This window comes from Marmota flaviventris, chromosome 3, assembly GCF_047511675.1.
Source record: "Marmota flaviventris isolate mMarFla1 chromosome 3, mMarFla1.hap1, whole genome shotgun sequence".
NCBI classification, from domain to species: domain Eukaryota; kingdom Metazoa; phylum Chordata; class Mammalia; order Rodentia; family Sciuridae; genus Marmota; species Marmota flaviventris.
The window spans coordinates 50,883,141-50,901,736 of NC_092500.1; the positions used below are offsets into that span (position 1 = coordinate 50,883,141).

Genomic DNA, 18,596 nt, shown 5'->3' on the forward strand with positions numbered 1-18,596 from the left:
TGTTCTCAGTTCTTTGTGTGTGTGAAATCACTTATGCAATCCGTGTCAGAAAATATCTATGAAAATTAAATCATGTATCAGATGCCTTGGGTTGTTGTTTGTGGAGAACATTGTTTAAATGTCTGTTTTTTTGTTGTTTGAAGCAAACCTCATAGAGTCTCTGTTTTCCTGTGTGCTTCTGAGGCTCTTGCTACTCCTCAGCACTTCTAAGCTCTTGTAACTCTTGAGATTCCAAAGTTCTGTCTCCTGGCTCCTGAAGCCTTGTCTCTGTCTGGATGGGTAGTTACTAGCCGCTGCTGTTCATCATGTGTGTCTTTCTGAATTAAAGCTGGCTGGCAGGGGTGGCAGCTCAAAGACCATCTGCGAGTGCTCTGTGCCAAGTCTTCACTCTCTTACAGCAGCTGTGGTGTCTTCATCCTTCTCTCCTACCTCCATGAGTGCGTACAGCCTGAGTTCCCTGAACATGGGGACTTTACCTCGAAGCCTCTACTCTACTAGCCCACGAGGAACCATGATGAGGAGGAGACTGAAAAAGAAAGACTTCAAAAGCTCACGTAAGTGAAATGTTACCCAACGTTAGTCATTTGGCCTGTGGAAAACAAGCAGGCACTGGAGTCTTCAATTCGTTGAGACCTGTGGGAAGAGCATTTGAATGCCTAAGTGATCAAGTAGATATAAGAAGCCAGAACTCTGGGCCAAGGATAATGACATGGTGCCCATACTCTGCATGATAATGATTGGCTGGGTATAATTTCGGACAGCCACTGGTTCATACTATCTTTTCCTACAACTTTATATGGACATTTTTTTCTTCCTCTTTTGATGTCATGAAGTAGTCAAAGGTGTGACTTTAGTCAAAGGTGTGACTTTTAAGACTCCTTCTTATATTCTGGATAGCTTTGGATGAAACCTTTATTCTTAGTTTCTTATTCCCTCTAAAGCTATGTTGTAAAACTCTGCCCCCCTTTTGATAAAGGTAATAATCTCATACATTTTTAATGCTATTTCATATAACAAATTAAATTTAACAAGTTATATAACAAATTATTTAACAAATAATATAACAAGTTAAATTTCATACTAAATTATATTTCATGACCTGACTTAGCCCCCACCAAAATCAGTGATAAATTTGAACATGCTTTTTCATATTATATCTCATTCCCAAAGTTCCCCTTACTTTTCTCACTAACTTACCCCAGTGAGACTCACTTCTCTCACATGAATTTCTTATTACCCTTTGCAGCATTAAGAAGGTAGGAAGGATGCTCATATTTACAGCAAACATCCTAAAGTCTAGGAATTTTAACTATCATTCTTGGAAACTCTAGCTTCAGGGACAGCCAAATAAAATATAGACTAAGCAAGACTAGAAAGGTGTAGTTAGCTACTCAGTTTAAGATAGCTGGCTATCTGTACAAAGGAAGAAAAAGGATGATAGAATGTTTTAACAGGGGAGAAACACAAATCACTCCTTAATTTTTCTTTTCTGTAGAGGAAGATCATATTCTATCACCATAATCACAAAACTTTGAGTGAAAGAGATCACTAACATCTCCAACCAGGTCTAATCATGGTTTAGAGAGGTGTGTTTCTTGCCCCTTTTATCTTTTTGGTGGTTGTGATTGTGATTCCTATAAATAAACCTAAAGAAGATGGGGTTTCTTCCTGTGCTGACCGTAGAAATAAAAATAAGGAACAGCCTCAAGTTATTTAAATGAAACCAACCCTGGTCCTTCCAGGCTAGTACTGACCAGAATGCTCTTGTAAGAAGGACTGGTTTGCTAGAGATTTGTCATCTCCAGAGGACCTCTCACCAGTCCCATCAGTGCCCCAACATTGAGGGTCACCAGCCATCCCCCACACTGGAAAGTGGTTTCTTCATGTTAAAGGAATCCAAGTGCTTCCTTACAAAGAAAATCATAGAAAAAGAGGGTCACTACCATGATGGATGCATGATTTTGACTTGCGTGTCCTTTCAAGTATAAGGAGATTTGTCACCTTCAATATGTGAAAATGACAATGAATTTGAAATTAGTAAAATGGAAGATTGAGTTTAGTCAAAGAAAGAGCAAGAAGCATCAAGAGTTTCATTCATTTCTTAGCTAAGACTAGAGTAAATTATTTACTTTTAGAAGAAACTAGTTGAAGGCAATGAAGTAAAGTGATCATGAGCCTGGACTCTAGAAGTAGGAAGTCTCATTCCAGCATCATACACTCTAGCTAGGGGACCCTGAGCACGTTTGCTTAGCTCTTTATGCCTCAGTGAAAATTAGAGATAAATGTAGTGATTACTTCTTTGGGTGATTTTGAAGAAAAAAAAAAAATATATATATATATATATGTGTGTGTGTGTGCGCTAAACAATATCTGGTGAATAGTAAGCACTACTTAATTGTTAGTTATGCTGCATAGTTATATTAGTGTTATATACCTGAACCTGAATTGTCCAATGTGAAAATCTGTTGCCATTGCTTTCAAATTTAGGCATTTTCTACAATGGTACACTTTGACATAATGCATAGATCTTGAGTCTTTCATTTAATGCCTTCAGATTTGAAGCAGATATTTGTATATAAATTTATATAAATATATAATGGCTTCATGTACAGTACTCATTACTAACAGCCCTCAGTAGGGAAGAACAATTAAAATGAATTCATTGATGTTTGTACTTCTGCTTCAAAGGCTAACCATTTGTTTGTGTTAGGCAAGATTTGCTGTGTTGATTAAGGCCATTAGTAATACAAATGAATGATAATGTGTTTGGCTAGCTCAGGTTGATATTGACACATCTTGCATTTTTTAGTAGGGAACAAAGTCGAGGGCACACTGTCACTGACACCCATAACCAACTCAAAAATCAGCATATTGTTCTCCAACATAGTAGGAATATAAACAGAAACCTGGTTCAGAAAATTTCTAATTCATGTTTTCTGTAGACATTAGCCACAAAAGCACCACTGATCACATGTGCATAACAGGGGGTTTATAAATATATCTCAGGATACCATACATTTTATATTTTAATCAGACGACAAAGCCCCAAATACTACAAACTTTTATTCCTACTTCAAAAAGACTTGAGAAAATTATGATAGTATTCCAAATTCCAGAAAAAAAATTTTGAGAATTTCTTTTTTCTTTTTTAATTGCCTAAGTTTGGTATGGTCACATTAGATGTAAAGATCTTCCCAAGTAACTGAGGATAAAATTTTTATTGCCACTTTCACTGTACCTTGGTTTATTTCCCCCACATTATTTATGTCTTTATTCTGTGCCACTGTTCGCTGCCACTTTTTGGTACTTATGTTTCTATAGCAACCAGGCCATTTGTATGGATGGTGAATCATGGCAAAAGTCACAAATACAAGAAAAAGTCTCTCCGCTTTATTGATGATGAGTTGAGGCCAGAGCTTGCAAAACAGAAAAACAATAATTCTCACATGTGTTTCCAGTACAAAGTAAGGACATGACTAGGAAAGAATGAAATATTCTCACATAAATATTAAAACTTTCTGTACCATTGACCAAAGAGGAAAACACAGAAAGTCTGTAACAACATGTGACAAGGATTAAAACAGCAAGGGCCATGTCTGTTTCACATAGAGACTAGTGTGCACACTGCACTCTAGGCTTTGAGGAGAGTCACAAAGCCCTGGGAAGGTCTCAGAGCATGTCATAGAGGAAACTCTCATCCCTCTTCTGGAATCTTCCTGGCCTTTCTCCCACTACCTGTGTTCCCTCAGAGGCCAAGCCTCCTCCAAAAGTCTTTTCCACATGTCATGGCTGCATGAGGAGCAGTGGATCCGGCTCATTCTTTCCTGTCCCTGTATTCTCAGCTAGGACAGAGACTCCACCTGTTCCCAGGCTTCCGGAATTGCAGCAGACAAAAGTTAGAACACATTCCCAGAATGTTCTTTGCTTCTTTGCTTATCAGCACTTATTGCTAGAGAGGGTAATCTTGAAAAAGTCTGAAAAGAAGAAAATGAGAAAACCTAGCAACTTTCATGGTCTTTTTCACCAACCCTTGAAAAAACAATGGACAACAAGAGCAGCTAATGGTAAGCTTTTCTAAGTGACCATGTGGGGAGCTGTGGGCCACCTCTCCTGCTCTTCTGAACTGGATCATATGATTCACAGTGTGCTGGGTCCACAGCAGGTCGCCACTTCTTTGGAACCCTAGTGAGACAGAAGTCTCAAATAACATGATCAAATTGCATAGATATGTTCTATTAATAAACCCTTTCAGGCCCCATGTTCTCTATACTTTTAAAATTCTTCTCATATCTGATAATAAACCATACAGCCTCGTAAATTAAATAAGCCTTTCTAGAATTTTAAAAAAATCTTTGGCTGTCTTTTGTTCCCCCTGACCTTCCCCCTGACCTTTGCAACTATTCCTGCAAAAACAGAGCTGTGAACAGAACCATCCCTGTAAGAATGAGAACAGAACAGAGCAGACTGAGTCCTGAACACAACGTGGATGAACACTAGTGAGCTGATTTCAAATGTAGGGTGTCAGCAACTTAATCATTTCCATCTTCACCTTAGTAGAAGCCCTGAGCCAGAGCCAATAGCTCGTAGCCTTTGCAGATCAAATACCTTGCAGGAGGATCCGCTACTGCAGCAAAAAATTTATCACACAAATCTTAAACTACAGGGTTATAATTCACAAATCACCTTTATTTTCTTTCGTGGCTGACCGCATTAATGAAGCAAGCTAATCAAGCTCATCTTTTTTCTCCTCCAAGTAATATTGGTTATTTTTTTCTTTTGGCTGCTCATTTTTAAATCTATAATTTATCTTTTTCATATCTGGTAATAGTTTCTCAGACTTTAATCTGTGTAAGTAATCAATATACTTTCAAATGAAATTTTACCATTTCAAAGAACAGATTCCAATACATCAGAGGATTATTTTAGAGTTAATAGTAAAATCCTAAATTACTTAATATAATCCTATATTTATGATATAAATTGCAACCTTATATAATTACATAATCAATGTAGAGTACATGAATTTCTGTTAAATTCTAAATTAAGTTGCCTAATAATTTCTATCACCTCAGCTTGTCTCCAGATAGAGCTTATAGATTTAATGATACCCTCATTGAATTCATGCTTCTTTGTTAAAAACCTCGAGAGAATGAAATTCCCTCAATTCTCTTCTCTGTTCCAAAAATACAGCCAGTGTCCTCTGTCTTCAGTAGACCTAACCTAATCCTGGCTGTTACTAGGTAAGTCATCTGGCTCTTTCTGAAAGGAGATGGGAGATAACTGACTAAAACCCAGCTTTTAACTCCAGTTCAGTAGTCCCCAAAATATTTCAAACTGAAATATTGAATGGAAGAATATACTAATATGAACCCATGGAAAGATTCACAAGCCGGGGTGGGGGGACATTGGTATTGAAATCCAAGAGGCTTACTAGAAGATAAATGAAAGTAACCCTCCAGGAAGGTGACGCCTGGCCTTATCATTCTGGGTATATAGCCAGAAGGAAATGCAGCTCTCCAAATCCTCACTGACAGGAAATGGTGTCTTCTCATGGTTTTCTGCCTCTGATAGCAAAAGGCAAGGACTGGAGAGCAATTGAAACACACTTGACATAAATGAAGCCACACCAGAAAATGTACTTGAATCAATACATAATAGTCCCTGAGTGGAACATTGGGATTATGAACCCCATGGTCTGTGCAAAGCCTGTGGTGGAGGCTCTCTCCCCCACCTACCAACTGCAGCCTTTTTTCACCATAATAATCCACAGACAGAATGATGAGGTACCTAGTGAAAAAAAAAGCAGGGGGTTTTGCCCCTCTTAGTCATACCTTCCCTCCCTTATCCTGTCATTAATGACCGGGAGGCTTTGGGTCCTCAGGAGTAGCTTCTAGTTCTTTATGTTAACTCAGCACACCTATGTGAAGTGTCAATACCAAAGAGGAAAATGTAGATGATATCACAAAACTTGACTCATTCCTCATTTATTCAGCATTTACTGAACATTTCAGCACCAAGATATCAAGATAAAAAGATCTATTCCCAACCGCTCAACATCTCAGGGTCAAGTGGAGAGACAGGCAAACAAATAAAAACCTGATAAGTACCAAAATAGCACTATGTACTAGAAATGTGTAAATGTAGAAAAGTAAGTAAGTACCTAAGTCTCCCTGGATTAAGCCAGGAAAAGGGACATTAAAAGCTGAGGGGAGTTGCTAAACAGGCAGAGGGCACAGCATATACTAAGACACAAAGGTGTGTCAAGAGGCTTAGAGCATGTGGCCCATGGAGGGATCATGGAAGAACATACGACCTGATGGCAGGAGAAAATGAACTTACAAAGAGTCTTGCGTGAACTGCTAGAATTGAAAAGTTTGTTTTCTAGGAAATGGGAGATGTTAAAATATTCTAAACTGGGGGATTACCTTTGCTTATTGGAAAAGCCTCTTGGGCAACAAGTTGAAAGCCTACAGCATGAGACAATGGACCGAGACACTGATAGGAGATCTACACAGTAACCTGTGCTATGATGAAGTCCTACTCTAGGGGAGCAGACCAGTCAGGGCCTCACTGTGAAGGAAAGATTCATCTCCAATATCTAGAGAGCATTCAGCAGGAGAGGACCTATAAATATGTACATTACAATAGTGGAAATAGAAAGTAATGAAAGCCTGAACTCAGGTATTGAAAGTTAAAAGGGGAAAGAGGGCTTATACATGTTATATTATAGGGGTCATCTTATGAGAAATCAGCAATTGATTGATGGTGAGACGATGAGCAGTTGTGAGTCAAAGGCTGCTTTGAGATTTCAGCCTGGATTGACATGATGGTGTTTTCATAGAAACAGGAGAGGAAATGAGGAAGAGAAGACAATTTGCTCAATTTTGAAAATATGAGAAGCTAATGAAACATCTTTGCAAATGTATTAGCTATCAAGAAAAGAAATTTATCACTGAAACTTGAAACTAGAGAGATTTGAATCATCTTTTCAAATGTATTAGCTATCAAGAAAAGAAATTTATCACTGAAACTTGAAACTAGAGAGATTTGAACAGGTGCATGCAGAGGTCCTATCATAGGCAAGTGGGAAGTGATGGAAAAAATGAGAGAACATAGGACAGAACTATGGGTGAGTCCAAGCTTCTTGTACAGAAGGAGGCAGAGTAACCAGCAGAGGCTGAAGATGCAGGAGACTCAGAACAAAGCTTCATCAAAACTAAAGAGTGATTTCAGAAGGGATGGTCATGAAGCCAGTCACTCTGGAGTAGTTAGAGCAGATGAGGCCGTTGTTTTGGATGGTCAGGGAATCATTGGAGAAAGTATTTTTGGCAAAAGGTGAAAGAAGCCAAATTCTAAGCAGCTTCAGAATCAGAATCAGTACAGATCAATAGATTGGATAGAGCTAGGGGTGTGATTGGGAAAGTTTAGAAAAGCAGCAAGAAGAGTTTTTTATGACTCAGAAGCACAAAAGGCAACTTTTAGGATGCTTTCATTTGAAGAGAGAAAAATCTGTTGCTAGAAATGTTGTCTGAAAACCAGTAGGGCAGGAGACACGTGAGAGGGGATTGAGACCAGGAGTTAGAAAGAGGAGAAAGTGAGAGTGTAGAAACTGGGAAGTACGGCTCAGGAGGGATGTGTGATCAACAAGGGGGATTCAGATATGGATATCTTGGAGATCTATCCAGGTTGATGAAATGGAGAGCCGGGCTGGGCCCATAGAGCGCATTAGGGTGGAATTGCTAATAAGCAACACTGAGAGCAAAGGACCCAAAGCCAGCAGGTTCAAAGGTCATCACCATGACAAGGACAAGGAAAAGTCAGGGACAAGAGCAAGTTGACTAAGAAAAAAGACCCCAAGTCAGAAAGTAGATGAGAGGGAATTTTGAAAAAGTAGAAAACTATGAACTTGCAGATGAGACAAAGCAGAAATAAGTACAGACTATGTAATTTTGTTTATTTTTACATCTTTACAGGACTGGGGATTGAACCCAAGGGCACTTTGAATCCCCAGCCTTTTGAATTTTTTATTTTGAGACAGGGTTTCATTAAATTGCTTAGTCTGGGCTCCAACTTGCAATCCTTCTGCCTCAGCCTCCCAAGCCTCTGGGTTTACAAGTATATATCATTGCACCTGAGGACTATGGGATTTTAAACAGGAGCCAGGAGTATTATAAAACTTTCTCTTTCTTTGTCCAGACAGGGGGAGTGAAGGAAAATGGGTTGTGGTTATAGTGGGTTTTGAGGTATCTGGTGTCATCAGGCTTTAATTACAGTACAGGGGCTATAGAAACTTTTTTTGGAGAAAATAACATTTCAACATAGAGCTATGCAGGCAGAGAATGTGCTCTGAGTGCACAGGTGGCCAGCTCCAGTGGGCATGGTCCAGGGGAGCCAACCAGGAGAGGTTCAGGTCTTTTATGATCAAATCTGGGCTTGGGAATAAGAAAGAGCTGTCTAGCTGAAGGCTCAGATGAGTGTTAGAGAAATGAATTAAACAGGAGACAACAGGTAGGCTTGAGAACCAGAGGAAAACACTGAGGAAGTAAAATGTGGGGATAGGAGGAGTGCATAGTTTAAATGAGACTTCATTATGCCAACTCAGTGCTGGAATAAGGTTGAGGACCAGCACAGCTTCAGTGGCCAGATTTAGATTAATTATGTGTTCAAAGTTGAAGATCAGGTTTTTTGTAAAAAGTCATTAAAGCTCCAGCACAGATGTCTAAAGTAGGAAAACATTAGACCAGTCCGCCGAGTTCCCCTTTCTCTAGATAGGACCCAGACACACATAGAGATGGAATAGCCTTCCCCAAGGGCCCCCAGATGGTGCTCAATGATAGAGCCAGGACCACAACCCATATGCCCATATCCCAAGGCCGTCCTATTCCTGCAGCCCCCATTTTAGTTCCCGGTTTGTGGGTATAAAAGAGGGAACACCACTGGTGTTATAACTAAAATATGACAAATTGGGGGAGAGTCATTTATCTCGTTTGGCTCTAGCCAACCTTCTTGCTAAAAAGCCAAAATTTAAACTCTCACCATTACCAATGAGCTTTTGTTCAGGGACATGACCTATTTGGGAAATGCTGGTATTCCTGGTACTTGCCTAAACCTAAAATCATTCTTTTTCATGTTTTTTTCCTCCAGTGTCTTTAGCCTCTAGCACAGTGGGATTGGCTGGACAGGTTGTTCACACGGAAACCACAGAAGTTGTGTTGACAGCAGATCCTGTCACAGGATTTGGAATCCAACTGCAGGGCAGTGTGTTTGCCACAGAGACTCTCTCTTCTCCACCTCTGATTTCCTATATTGAAGCTGACAGCCCAGCAGAGAGGTGAGATGTGTTTCTTTCACAGCATCTTTTTCTGCTGTGCATTTCTGGTGCTGGCTATCTTTGAATGGCTAATAAATTATGGAACAGTGCTCAATGCAGGTAATGCAAGATGCAATGAACTCTGTTGTGATAATAAAATTTTATGTTCTTGATCATATTTAAGAAGAATTATAAGCATGAATGCCTTAATCTAGCAGATTCTTGTTCATCAGGAGACCAGAGGCTATATTAATTAAAAAGGAGAAAAATCCATGAAAAAAAAACTGAAATTCAAACCTCAGTAATTTCTCTACCATGCAGGAATGTATCAGTTCTGATCAGATTATAACAATACTATGAGCATGGAATATTAATTACTTCCCTGGAGTACTTCAGGATTCCCTTGTCCACATTTGTAGCAAAGAAATGCAAAAGTGGAAAATATTGCAATTGACCTGATATGATTCCCACGGCATTGAATAAACAAGACCAAACAGTCATGCTATTTTGCAAGGATCAAACAAGGTAGATCTGGCAAGTTCAACTTGATGATTATGTATTCTACCTACAACCTCTAACATGTGGCTTTAAATTAGATGCGGGGTGCTACAGATTGGAGACAGAGTGATGGCCATAAATGGAATTCCAACTGAAGACAGCACCTTCGAGGAAGCCAATCAGCTCCTCCGAGACTCTTCCATCACTAGCAAGGTCACCCTGGAAATCGAGTTTGATGTCGCAGGTATAGTCCAAATCTCAAGTCAGTGGCAGCTTTGGGAGCTGGCCACATCTGAATTATATTGTTTATGTGGCAAGAAGGGGAATTATTTTTTTATATACGGACCATGTTTTTGTTTAAGGGGTTTCAGGTGTCATTTTGAATTGCACATTGTTTTTGTATTATTCATTAAAATGTCACCACCAGAACAACCGAAAATAAATGTGACATATTGAATAAGTAATAGCTACTATGGAGGTGATTTCAAAAAGTCCTGTTGCCTTTATCCTAACCTTCCCCTCTGTGCTAGAGAAACCAAATTCTTTAATCCCAGAAATGAGAAAAGCCTATTTGATCTTTCCCACTGCAAAGAACACAGGGAAGTTATATAGGGAGCAATAAAAATTCATTAAGTAAATTTATACAAGCCTAGTAGGTAAATATTTGGCCTTTAGTGTTAGAGAGAAATTGCAACAGACACTCATTTAAAATAACAAACAAAGACTTTATTCAAGACTATGTCAATTGGGTCAAGATTATTGTAGTAAGAGAGAGATTGAATTCCATCCTATGCAGCTGGGACAGGTAGGGATTTCTATTAGCTAATGGACAGGTGAGGGTGAGAGTGTTATTGATGGGACATTTCTAAAAGGATCCTGATTAGATGGGAACAGGGTGGTGTCTATACACTGGCTCAGGAATTTTCTTACTAAAACTGAGCTCCCAAGTCAAGGAAAAGTCCTAGTCAAGAAGAGGGCTCGGAGGAGTCTAACTAGAATTTGGTCATGGGTGGGAGTCCTAGTTAGTAACTAGCAGGTATGTGGCTGATAGAGATTGATTCTACTTCCCATTTAAGAAAGTTGGATATTAACAGTGAAAATCCACTAACATTCACCCGTCAGGAAAGACACACCTTTGGGAAGCAGGAATCAGATAATTCCAACAAATATTTGCTGAATTATTTATTCTATACTCCCACACACAATGTAGATATAACAATAGACAGGAAAGGAAAAAAAAATACACCTGTCTTCATCAAGCATATATTAGCACAGAGGGTTAATTTAGAAAGCAATGCATGTAAACATAGATAATAGTATGTTCTCAGCAGAAAATAAAGCAGGATGGAGGGCTAGGGAATGACTGGGGGAGCTATCTTGAAGGATGATTCTCTGAGGAAGTGACATTTGAGTGGAGATTGGAAGTAGAGAAAGTGTCAGCCATCAAAGACTCAAGAAAACGACATTCCAGAGAGGGAGCAGCCAGTATAAAGAACTTGAGCTTGAATAATAAGCTTGGTGGGGAAGCAGCCAAAAGGGCTTCTTCTGCTGGAGCATATAAAGGGGTAGAGATGAGAACTGGTTTGGATTTGGAGTTGGGGTTGGAGAGGCTAGAAGGGGCCGCATTATACAATGCCCTGATAAAGAACTAATATTTAAGTCTAATGAAGCCAAGGAGCATTTTATGCAGGAGAGTAGTTGGTAAGCTGATGAATGTTTCAGAAAGAGCCTTCTGAAATGTAAGGAGGAAAAATTGGACAGGTAAAGAATCATGGTGACTTGACAAGGGTATAGCGCTAAGAAGTGGTGACAATGGAATTCAGACCATGGCATGAGGCAGGGCTTAGAGATTAGATATGGAAGATGAAGGAAAGGAAACTATTTTTTTTTTCAGGGGAAAAAAAAAGAGTTCTATCCTCAGGCATGAGTTGAAAACTCCATTGCTAATACCGGAGACAATTGCCAATACCAACACAAGCACGACTCTTAATTCAAAAGGCAGCTACTGAGCACCCTTACTAAATGGTAGGCCCTATGCTATGTTCAGATCAATGGAAAAGAAAATAGGAGAGATCAATATCCCCAAGAAGTTCATATTCAAGTGAACAGGAATAAGCACTGCTGAAAGACAAGAGGCTTGCTGAATTTGTATGGCTACTGGAGGACAGAGGGAAGGGCCCAGGAAGACAACACCTCCAAGAGCTTGGGATTGGGGTCCAGGCTCATGAGCAGGACCAAGGAGTGGCCAACATATATATCAGTGATGGTTAAAGTCATGGGGGAAAAGATGAGCATTAGGGAGAGTGGGGTTAAGATAATATCACTGCAGGGAATTCAAAGCAGGAAGGGTCCTTTGTTTTGGCAATTAGAATTTAAAAAAAATACTGCCAGGGTAGGTTTAGGGGTGTGGGGGCAGAAGTCAGATCACAGTGAGCTGAGTAAGGGAATGGTGAGAGTACAGACATACTGTGCCTATCGTCTGCCTTGGGTTTGGGTTTGGAAAGTGAGGTTAGCAGGAAAAATGCAGTAAACAGGTGAAAATGGCTGGGGGCCCCTATAGGTTCCTTTTTATAAAACTTTTACTGTGTTTAGTTATGTGCTCATTGCTCTGTTGTATGCGCCTTATCCTTTATTCAATAGTTCTCAAGCAGGTTTAATTTTGTCCCAGGGGACATTTGGCAAGGTCACAAAGTTTAGTCATAGAGAAAAGAGGTAGGACAACAGATAGAGGGATATTTGTAGTTCAGAGATGGCTTATTTCATTTTGTTGAGATTGGAGATATTTGAGCATGGCTGGGACCTAAAACGAATGAGGGAGAGAAAAGATGATTGGCAGAATCAGGTCCCCAAAGGAATGAGAAGGAGATGTTGTCTAGAACATAAGTAGATAGCTACCCTAAGGCAGAAGATGGAAGACCTCTTCTCATGAATTTGAAGAAAAGGATATGAGACTGTAAATACATTTTAAGCTATGTCTCAGTAGTTCATGTAAGCAACTGTGAAAGGGTCTGTAGCTTGGGGAGTTGAAAAAAATGATGTTGGTTTGTACGTGCAAAGAATGAGTGAGAAAACCAACCTGAGGCACAAAAAGGAATTTCCAAGTTAGGTGGGGGACCAAGCAGAGTGTGGAAGCTCTGTGTGTACAGCAGAGTCAACCTGCCTGATGAATATGGATTTTTGTCCTATTTCATTTTGGTTTGAGGAAATCTTAGATGCCAAGGAATAAGAACAGAGAAACAGAGCATTGGATTAGATCAGAGACTGGGATTTCTAGACAAGGCTAAATAAAAGAACCCAAATCAAGGAGGTACAAACCACTGCTGAGAGAGAAGATGAATAATTCTGAAAATAGCACACTAATTACCATGATGATATTTACCAAGTGCTCACTGTGTAGCCTGTCACTTTCCTAAGTACTATGTGTGCATTAGATCATCTCACCCACATGACAGCAATGGCAGAGGTCGCTAGCGTTACATCCTCAGAAAATCAGAGCCCACAGCAGTAATGGTGGGGCTGGCATTTTAACCCTGGCTGGCATTTTAACCCCAGCTGGCTGGCTTCAAAAGACACACTCCACCACTACACTAAACTGCCTGTGTTTGAAAGAATCTGAGTTGGAGACGGAAAGAATCAATAAAGGATCGGCCTGATAGACTGAGAGGAAAGGGGGGACTTAAGGAACTGGGGTCTCCAGGAAGAAAAAAGGGTACATTGAGAGAAAACAGCTTAGAGAGCTATAGCTGGGAGGTTGAGGCCAGTGATGTATTAGAGTTTTGAATTTCAGGGAAGGTTAAGCAAGGCTTAAGGTACTGATGTTCTAAAGTGGAGTGGAGGCAAAGATCATTCCACCCAGTAGACCTGGGAATGGAGAATGCAGAACAAGGGAAAGACCATCCACACTGTGAAATTTTCCAGAAGAATGTTGGGACTGAAATTAGGAAGGGAGTTGGAACCACCTGTACTTGACATGTGGTGACTGTGTCCTCTGTCTGGACAGTTCTTCCCTGATGTGTCTGGGTGGTTTGTTTACTTTATTCAGGTTCAAAGGCTACTCACTCAGAAAAGCTTTCCTTGACCCTCTATCCCTCTTCTCCTGCCCAGATTGAGGGTTCTTACCCTGATGCTTGATACTGTGTTATAGATTTATATATAGTCTCTCTTCTCCAGTAGAAAGACCAAGCAATGTCAGGATTTTGTGTTTTTGTTCATGAATGTACCCTCAGCACCCAAAAACATGCACGGAATACAGCAGGCTCTTGGTCAGTACTTGGTGAATGAATGAACAAAAGGATGAAGAGCAGTTGGGGGCTGGATCAAGAACTTTAGTTTACATCAAGAACTGAGATCAAACCCACTTTCTCTTGGGGAGTTGAAAAGAATGATGTTGGTTTGCACGTGCAAAGAATGACTGAGAAAACTAACCTGAGGCACATAAAGGAATTTCCAAGTTAGGTGGGGGGGATCTAACTCTCTGGGTTTCCTGGTCTTAGAGCTGCTTCTTTTGCAGTCTGTTCTATTTGTTTTTATAGAGAAGCGCTCTCTCTCTCTCTCTCTCTCTCTCTCTCTCTCTCTCTCCATATATATAGTCAATGGACCTTTGTTTTATTTATATGTAGTCCTGAGGATCAAACCCAGTGCCTCACAAATGCTACACAAACACTCTACCACTGAACTACAACCCCAGCCCCCTTCTCCCTGACTTTTTGTTGTACATTTTGGCCCCATCTTTGCTAAAGTATCCAGCCAGTTCTAATTTCTAACTCCTAGGAAAGCAAATCTAATAGGCCAGCTTAGGTTGAGTATCCTTCCCTTCTAGTCAGCTGTGACCCAGCAGGAACCAGGTAGAAGGACCAGGGAGAAAGACTCTGTCATAATCAGATGGCAGTGAAGTTAGGGTTCCAAACAGGAAGGTTGCCCACCTCCCCCAGATGTACTTACTACAATGACAGAACATTAGTGGTAAAAAGAGTCTTATACTCCCATACCTTTGTTTATTTATAAGCGGGGAACTGAGGCTCAGCTGGGCTACTCTAGGTCATACAGCAAAGTGAATCGTACACCCTAAAGCAACTGACTTGCAGCCCACAATGCCCATATCGTATCACACTGGCTGTTTAATTAGAAAAATAAAATATGAACAGATTCCTGTATGTCTGCCCTACTGAAAGCCTGTGTTACAGGGAGTTGTGAATCCCGCACACAGTAGGACAATCAGCAGCACCTACTCACTGCATTTCAGTACTGGAAAGACCAACACAATTTGACCTTCTTCATAAACAGTATCTAAGTATTACCTTGTGCTATCAATGCATTTTTATTTTATATGGATCCTTGAAATTTGTTCATTGCTTAATGCATACTTAATGTATATTTTAATATTTGCTGATTTAATGCTTTAATATCTTAAGTTTAAGGTCCTAAAAAATAAGAGCTGCATCTATTAAAACTTCTTTATTCAGTACCCATATTTGATAAGGGCCAAGAACAAGAAACTTAAGGTCATCTTCCCAGCCTTTGTTTGTTCCAGAAAGCAACCCATTTCAGATGGAGATGATCTAAAATAGAACAAGAAAAAAAATGTATTCCCATCGTCATTCCCTCTTCCCTACTCATGTCAGACATCACTAATGATATGGCTGTTCTCCTGCAGACACAACATCCAAATTTGAAGGCTGAGGGACATCAAATTTTTATTGTGTTCTCTGTGGTGAACCTTCCTATTTAGTCATTACTCATCGACTGGAATCTAAAATTGTTTTTTTTTAATCCTTTTTAGTCAGTCAATAACTTGGGAGAGTGGTTAGGGAACCCCTGGATGTAAGTGGTTTCAGGATGGCCCTGTCCTGGATTCACTCTTAAATGTCTGGATGTGAGCTATCCATTTCTAAACTTGTTCCCCAGAAATAGTTTATACCCTGATATTACTTCTCCCACACTTGGGTCTCACAGGGACTACCTCAATTTTATAAACATTTTAAATGACATAAAGGTGGTTAAAAGCTTAACTCTGAATATACTTTTGCCCAAATCTTTCTCTGTTAGTAGATAGTAGTACACAAACAACATCATAGTAACATTAATAAAATTTTTTTAAGTCAAAAGTGCTCATAACACCATCACTCTAAGAAATAAAAGTTTAAACTCTTTACATTCCTTTACCAAAAATCCTTTACTATATGTATAATTTTATAAAGTTGTAGCATGAACACAATTTACATTTTGCCTCGTTTGATTCTTTTAAATACCAAACTACCATGAAGTATATCATGCCTACTTGAAATTTCTTCTCTAACTCTGAAGTTATTTTGTTGGGGAAAATAAATCTTTGTTCTGGAAAGAAGTCTCAGTGCAAATCCTATCAAATGATGTTTATCACCATTGCTGGAGTCCCACGCTTTCATCTGAGGGGGGCAGTTAAACATTTGCACTCCTCACAAGGGCGCCCAATGGATGAATTATGATATGGTGCTTATCTCACTGTGCCAACAATAAATGCTTCAGGCAGAAAATCAGACCAATGGGAAAGAAGCAAACCTTTTTACCCAAATGTGTTTTTAATTATAGTATTAACAAAGATAAAGCAAAATCAGGGAAGTGCAAAATAATCACTTGGGAGTCTAGCAAAATAAACATCATCTGTTCTCAGAATTATATTTATTTACTCTAAACCTGTTGTTTTTCCAAATATTGAAACCTTTTCCCCCTTAGTTTTTTTTTTTGCTTATAAAACCTCAAATTAAATATGCTTTTGCTTTAACAGCCAAATAATTATATAAGGAAAAATTACAAATATAAAACAAATCATGTTGGCATTTAGGGATTAAAATGAAGCCACAGCTTGATCAAAGAGATTCATTGGTTGATATTTATTTATCATTATGAATATTTCACATTTTATGTAGTCAAAGTGATCCATTACTGTTTTCCAGGAAGTGATAATATCCCTTCCAATACCATTAACAATATTAATCTTGGTCAAGGTTCCCTGCTTTAAAAATTTATAAAAGCAAAAGGTTGCTATAGTAACTATTCTAGATCAGTGTTCTCTGGCCCTGTTGATTCTAAAACCCTCACTTGTATTTGTATAAGGACAGTGTCGCAGATAAGATGTTATATCCATACAGAGATCCATAAACACAAACATACAGTATGCTCCCCTCCCCTTTCACAGTAAGACTTTTCTTAAAACAGTCTCTCTCTCTCTCTCTCTCTCTCTCTCTCTCTCTCTCACACACACACACACACACACACACACACACACACACACAAATGGGTTCCACAAGTTGTGAGGCTTCATATGCCACATGCAGTTATGGACCACATGTGTGCTCTGTCCACGTAGCCAAATCATTTATTCATGCTGTGCCCATGAACACTCGGATGGTAGATTTCTGCTGGTTCCCATCCAATTTCCTCTACTACATCAGTGTGTTCTTCCAGGGTCTTTCAGTTTCAACAACAGAAATGCACTCCAGCTAGTTTCGACAGAAAGGAGGCATTTGATAGAAATATAGCTTGATTTCACAGGCAGGAGGGGCTTTAAGCAGATGCCAAGGACTACGGAGGTCAAACACAGGCCCTGCTTCCAAGATCAGAGGCTTGATGCTCTCTCCTCATGCACACTTGTCTCTTTCTTCCGTCTATCTGCAGATTGACTACTGGTACTTATGGGCAAAATGTGGTCACTTTCAAAGGCCCCATCTGCCTGCCACTGTACATGCTAACTTCAAATTCTTAAACAGTCACTTTTTGGGGAAATAAGGGGCCAATTAGCTTTATGTTGTTGAAGTAAGGAATAATCCAGACTCAGGAAAGATATGTCTTCAGGAAAAGAAGGATTTGGAGAAATATTTAGGAAGTACTTGTAGTTCCACTGATCAGGCAGGAAAAAAAAATCTATGTGTTTTTTTACCTTCTTCATTTCTCTTTTTTCTATCCCAGTTTGTCAAAATTAGTTGATCTTTTTTTGAAATCTATTGAAATAAATGAATAATTGTATCTATTTCAAGTCCTGTTGGAAAAATGAGAAAGATAAACTCTCAATGAATAAGTAAACCAATATATGTGGGTTCACTTCCTGGCACATCAGAGTGTTAATTGGGGGCAGCAGAGAAGCCACCACTGTCCTGGTCTTGGAAAAAGTTGAGACTGAGCAAGTGGGAAAGGTAGCCAATTCCCTCCCATCCCTTAGAGGTGAGTTGAAGAATGGAGGGAGGAGGCCAGAGAGAGAAGATTTGTCTGCACCACTGAAAAAGGTAGGAGTAGTGGGAGATCCTTTCTTACAGGTGGCCTTCTAGAAGTCTGGAGGCTGAGGGAGCTCAAATTTTTATTGTGTTCTCTAGTTTAACACTCTATGGTGAACCTTCCTAATTGCAAGATCAGGTTCTGGTCTTGTAAAATGTTTACTGCCTAAACTTCTCGTGGGAAAGGGCAAAAGGCCAAGAAGAACAATTGAAGTCAGGACAAGGAAGGGAGCACGACTTCCAAGAGTCCAATCCTGGCTTTCACCTCTGCTGTGCAGAGACTCAAAATGTGTTAAACACACAATTAACAAATTGGACTGGGAGCCTGAGGGCCTACGCGTTCTGTCCACATCACAGATGCTGTACTCAGTTCTTTTTTCTGGGTGAGGAGCCAGCTTAGAGCAGAGCTGATGAAGCTGTGAAAGGGGCTTAGTTTGGCCATCCCACAATCTCCGCTTCTGCTCACATTTCCTTTGTTCTTGATGCCTCTTCCTGCACTTTTCCAAAGCTGTCAAGAAGAGATTTTAGTCTTTAGCAACTTA

The 18,596-nt window shown here is 39.7% G+C and overlaps 1 protein-coding gene across 1 annotated transcript in view; it reads left to right on the forward strand.

Annotated features, from left to right (window-relative positions):
- The window catches only part of Grip1 (glutamate receptor interacting protein 1), a 630,091-nt gene that overhangs the window by 549,933 nt on the left and 61,562 nt on the right, over positions 1-18,596 (forward strand). Inside the window, exons 11-13 of the mRNA XM_071609698.1 lie at positions 399-554; positions 9,145-9,331; positions 9,907-10,052. Of these exons, the coding sequence (XP_071465799.1) occupies positions 399-554; positions 9,145-9,331; positions 9,907-10,052 (489 nt within the window). The remainder of the gene's footprint in view (positions 1-398; positions 555-9,144; positions 9,332-9,906; positions 10,053-18,596) is intronic.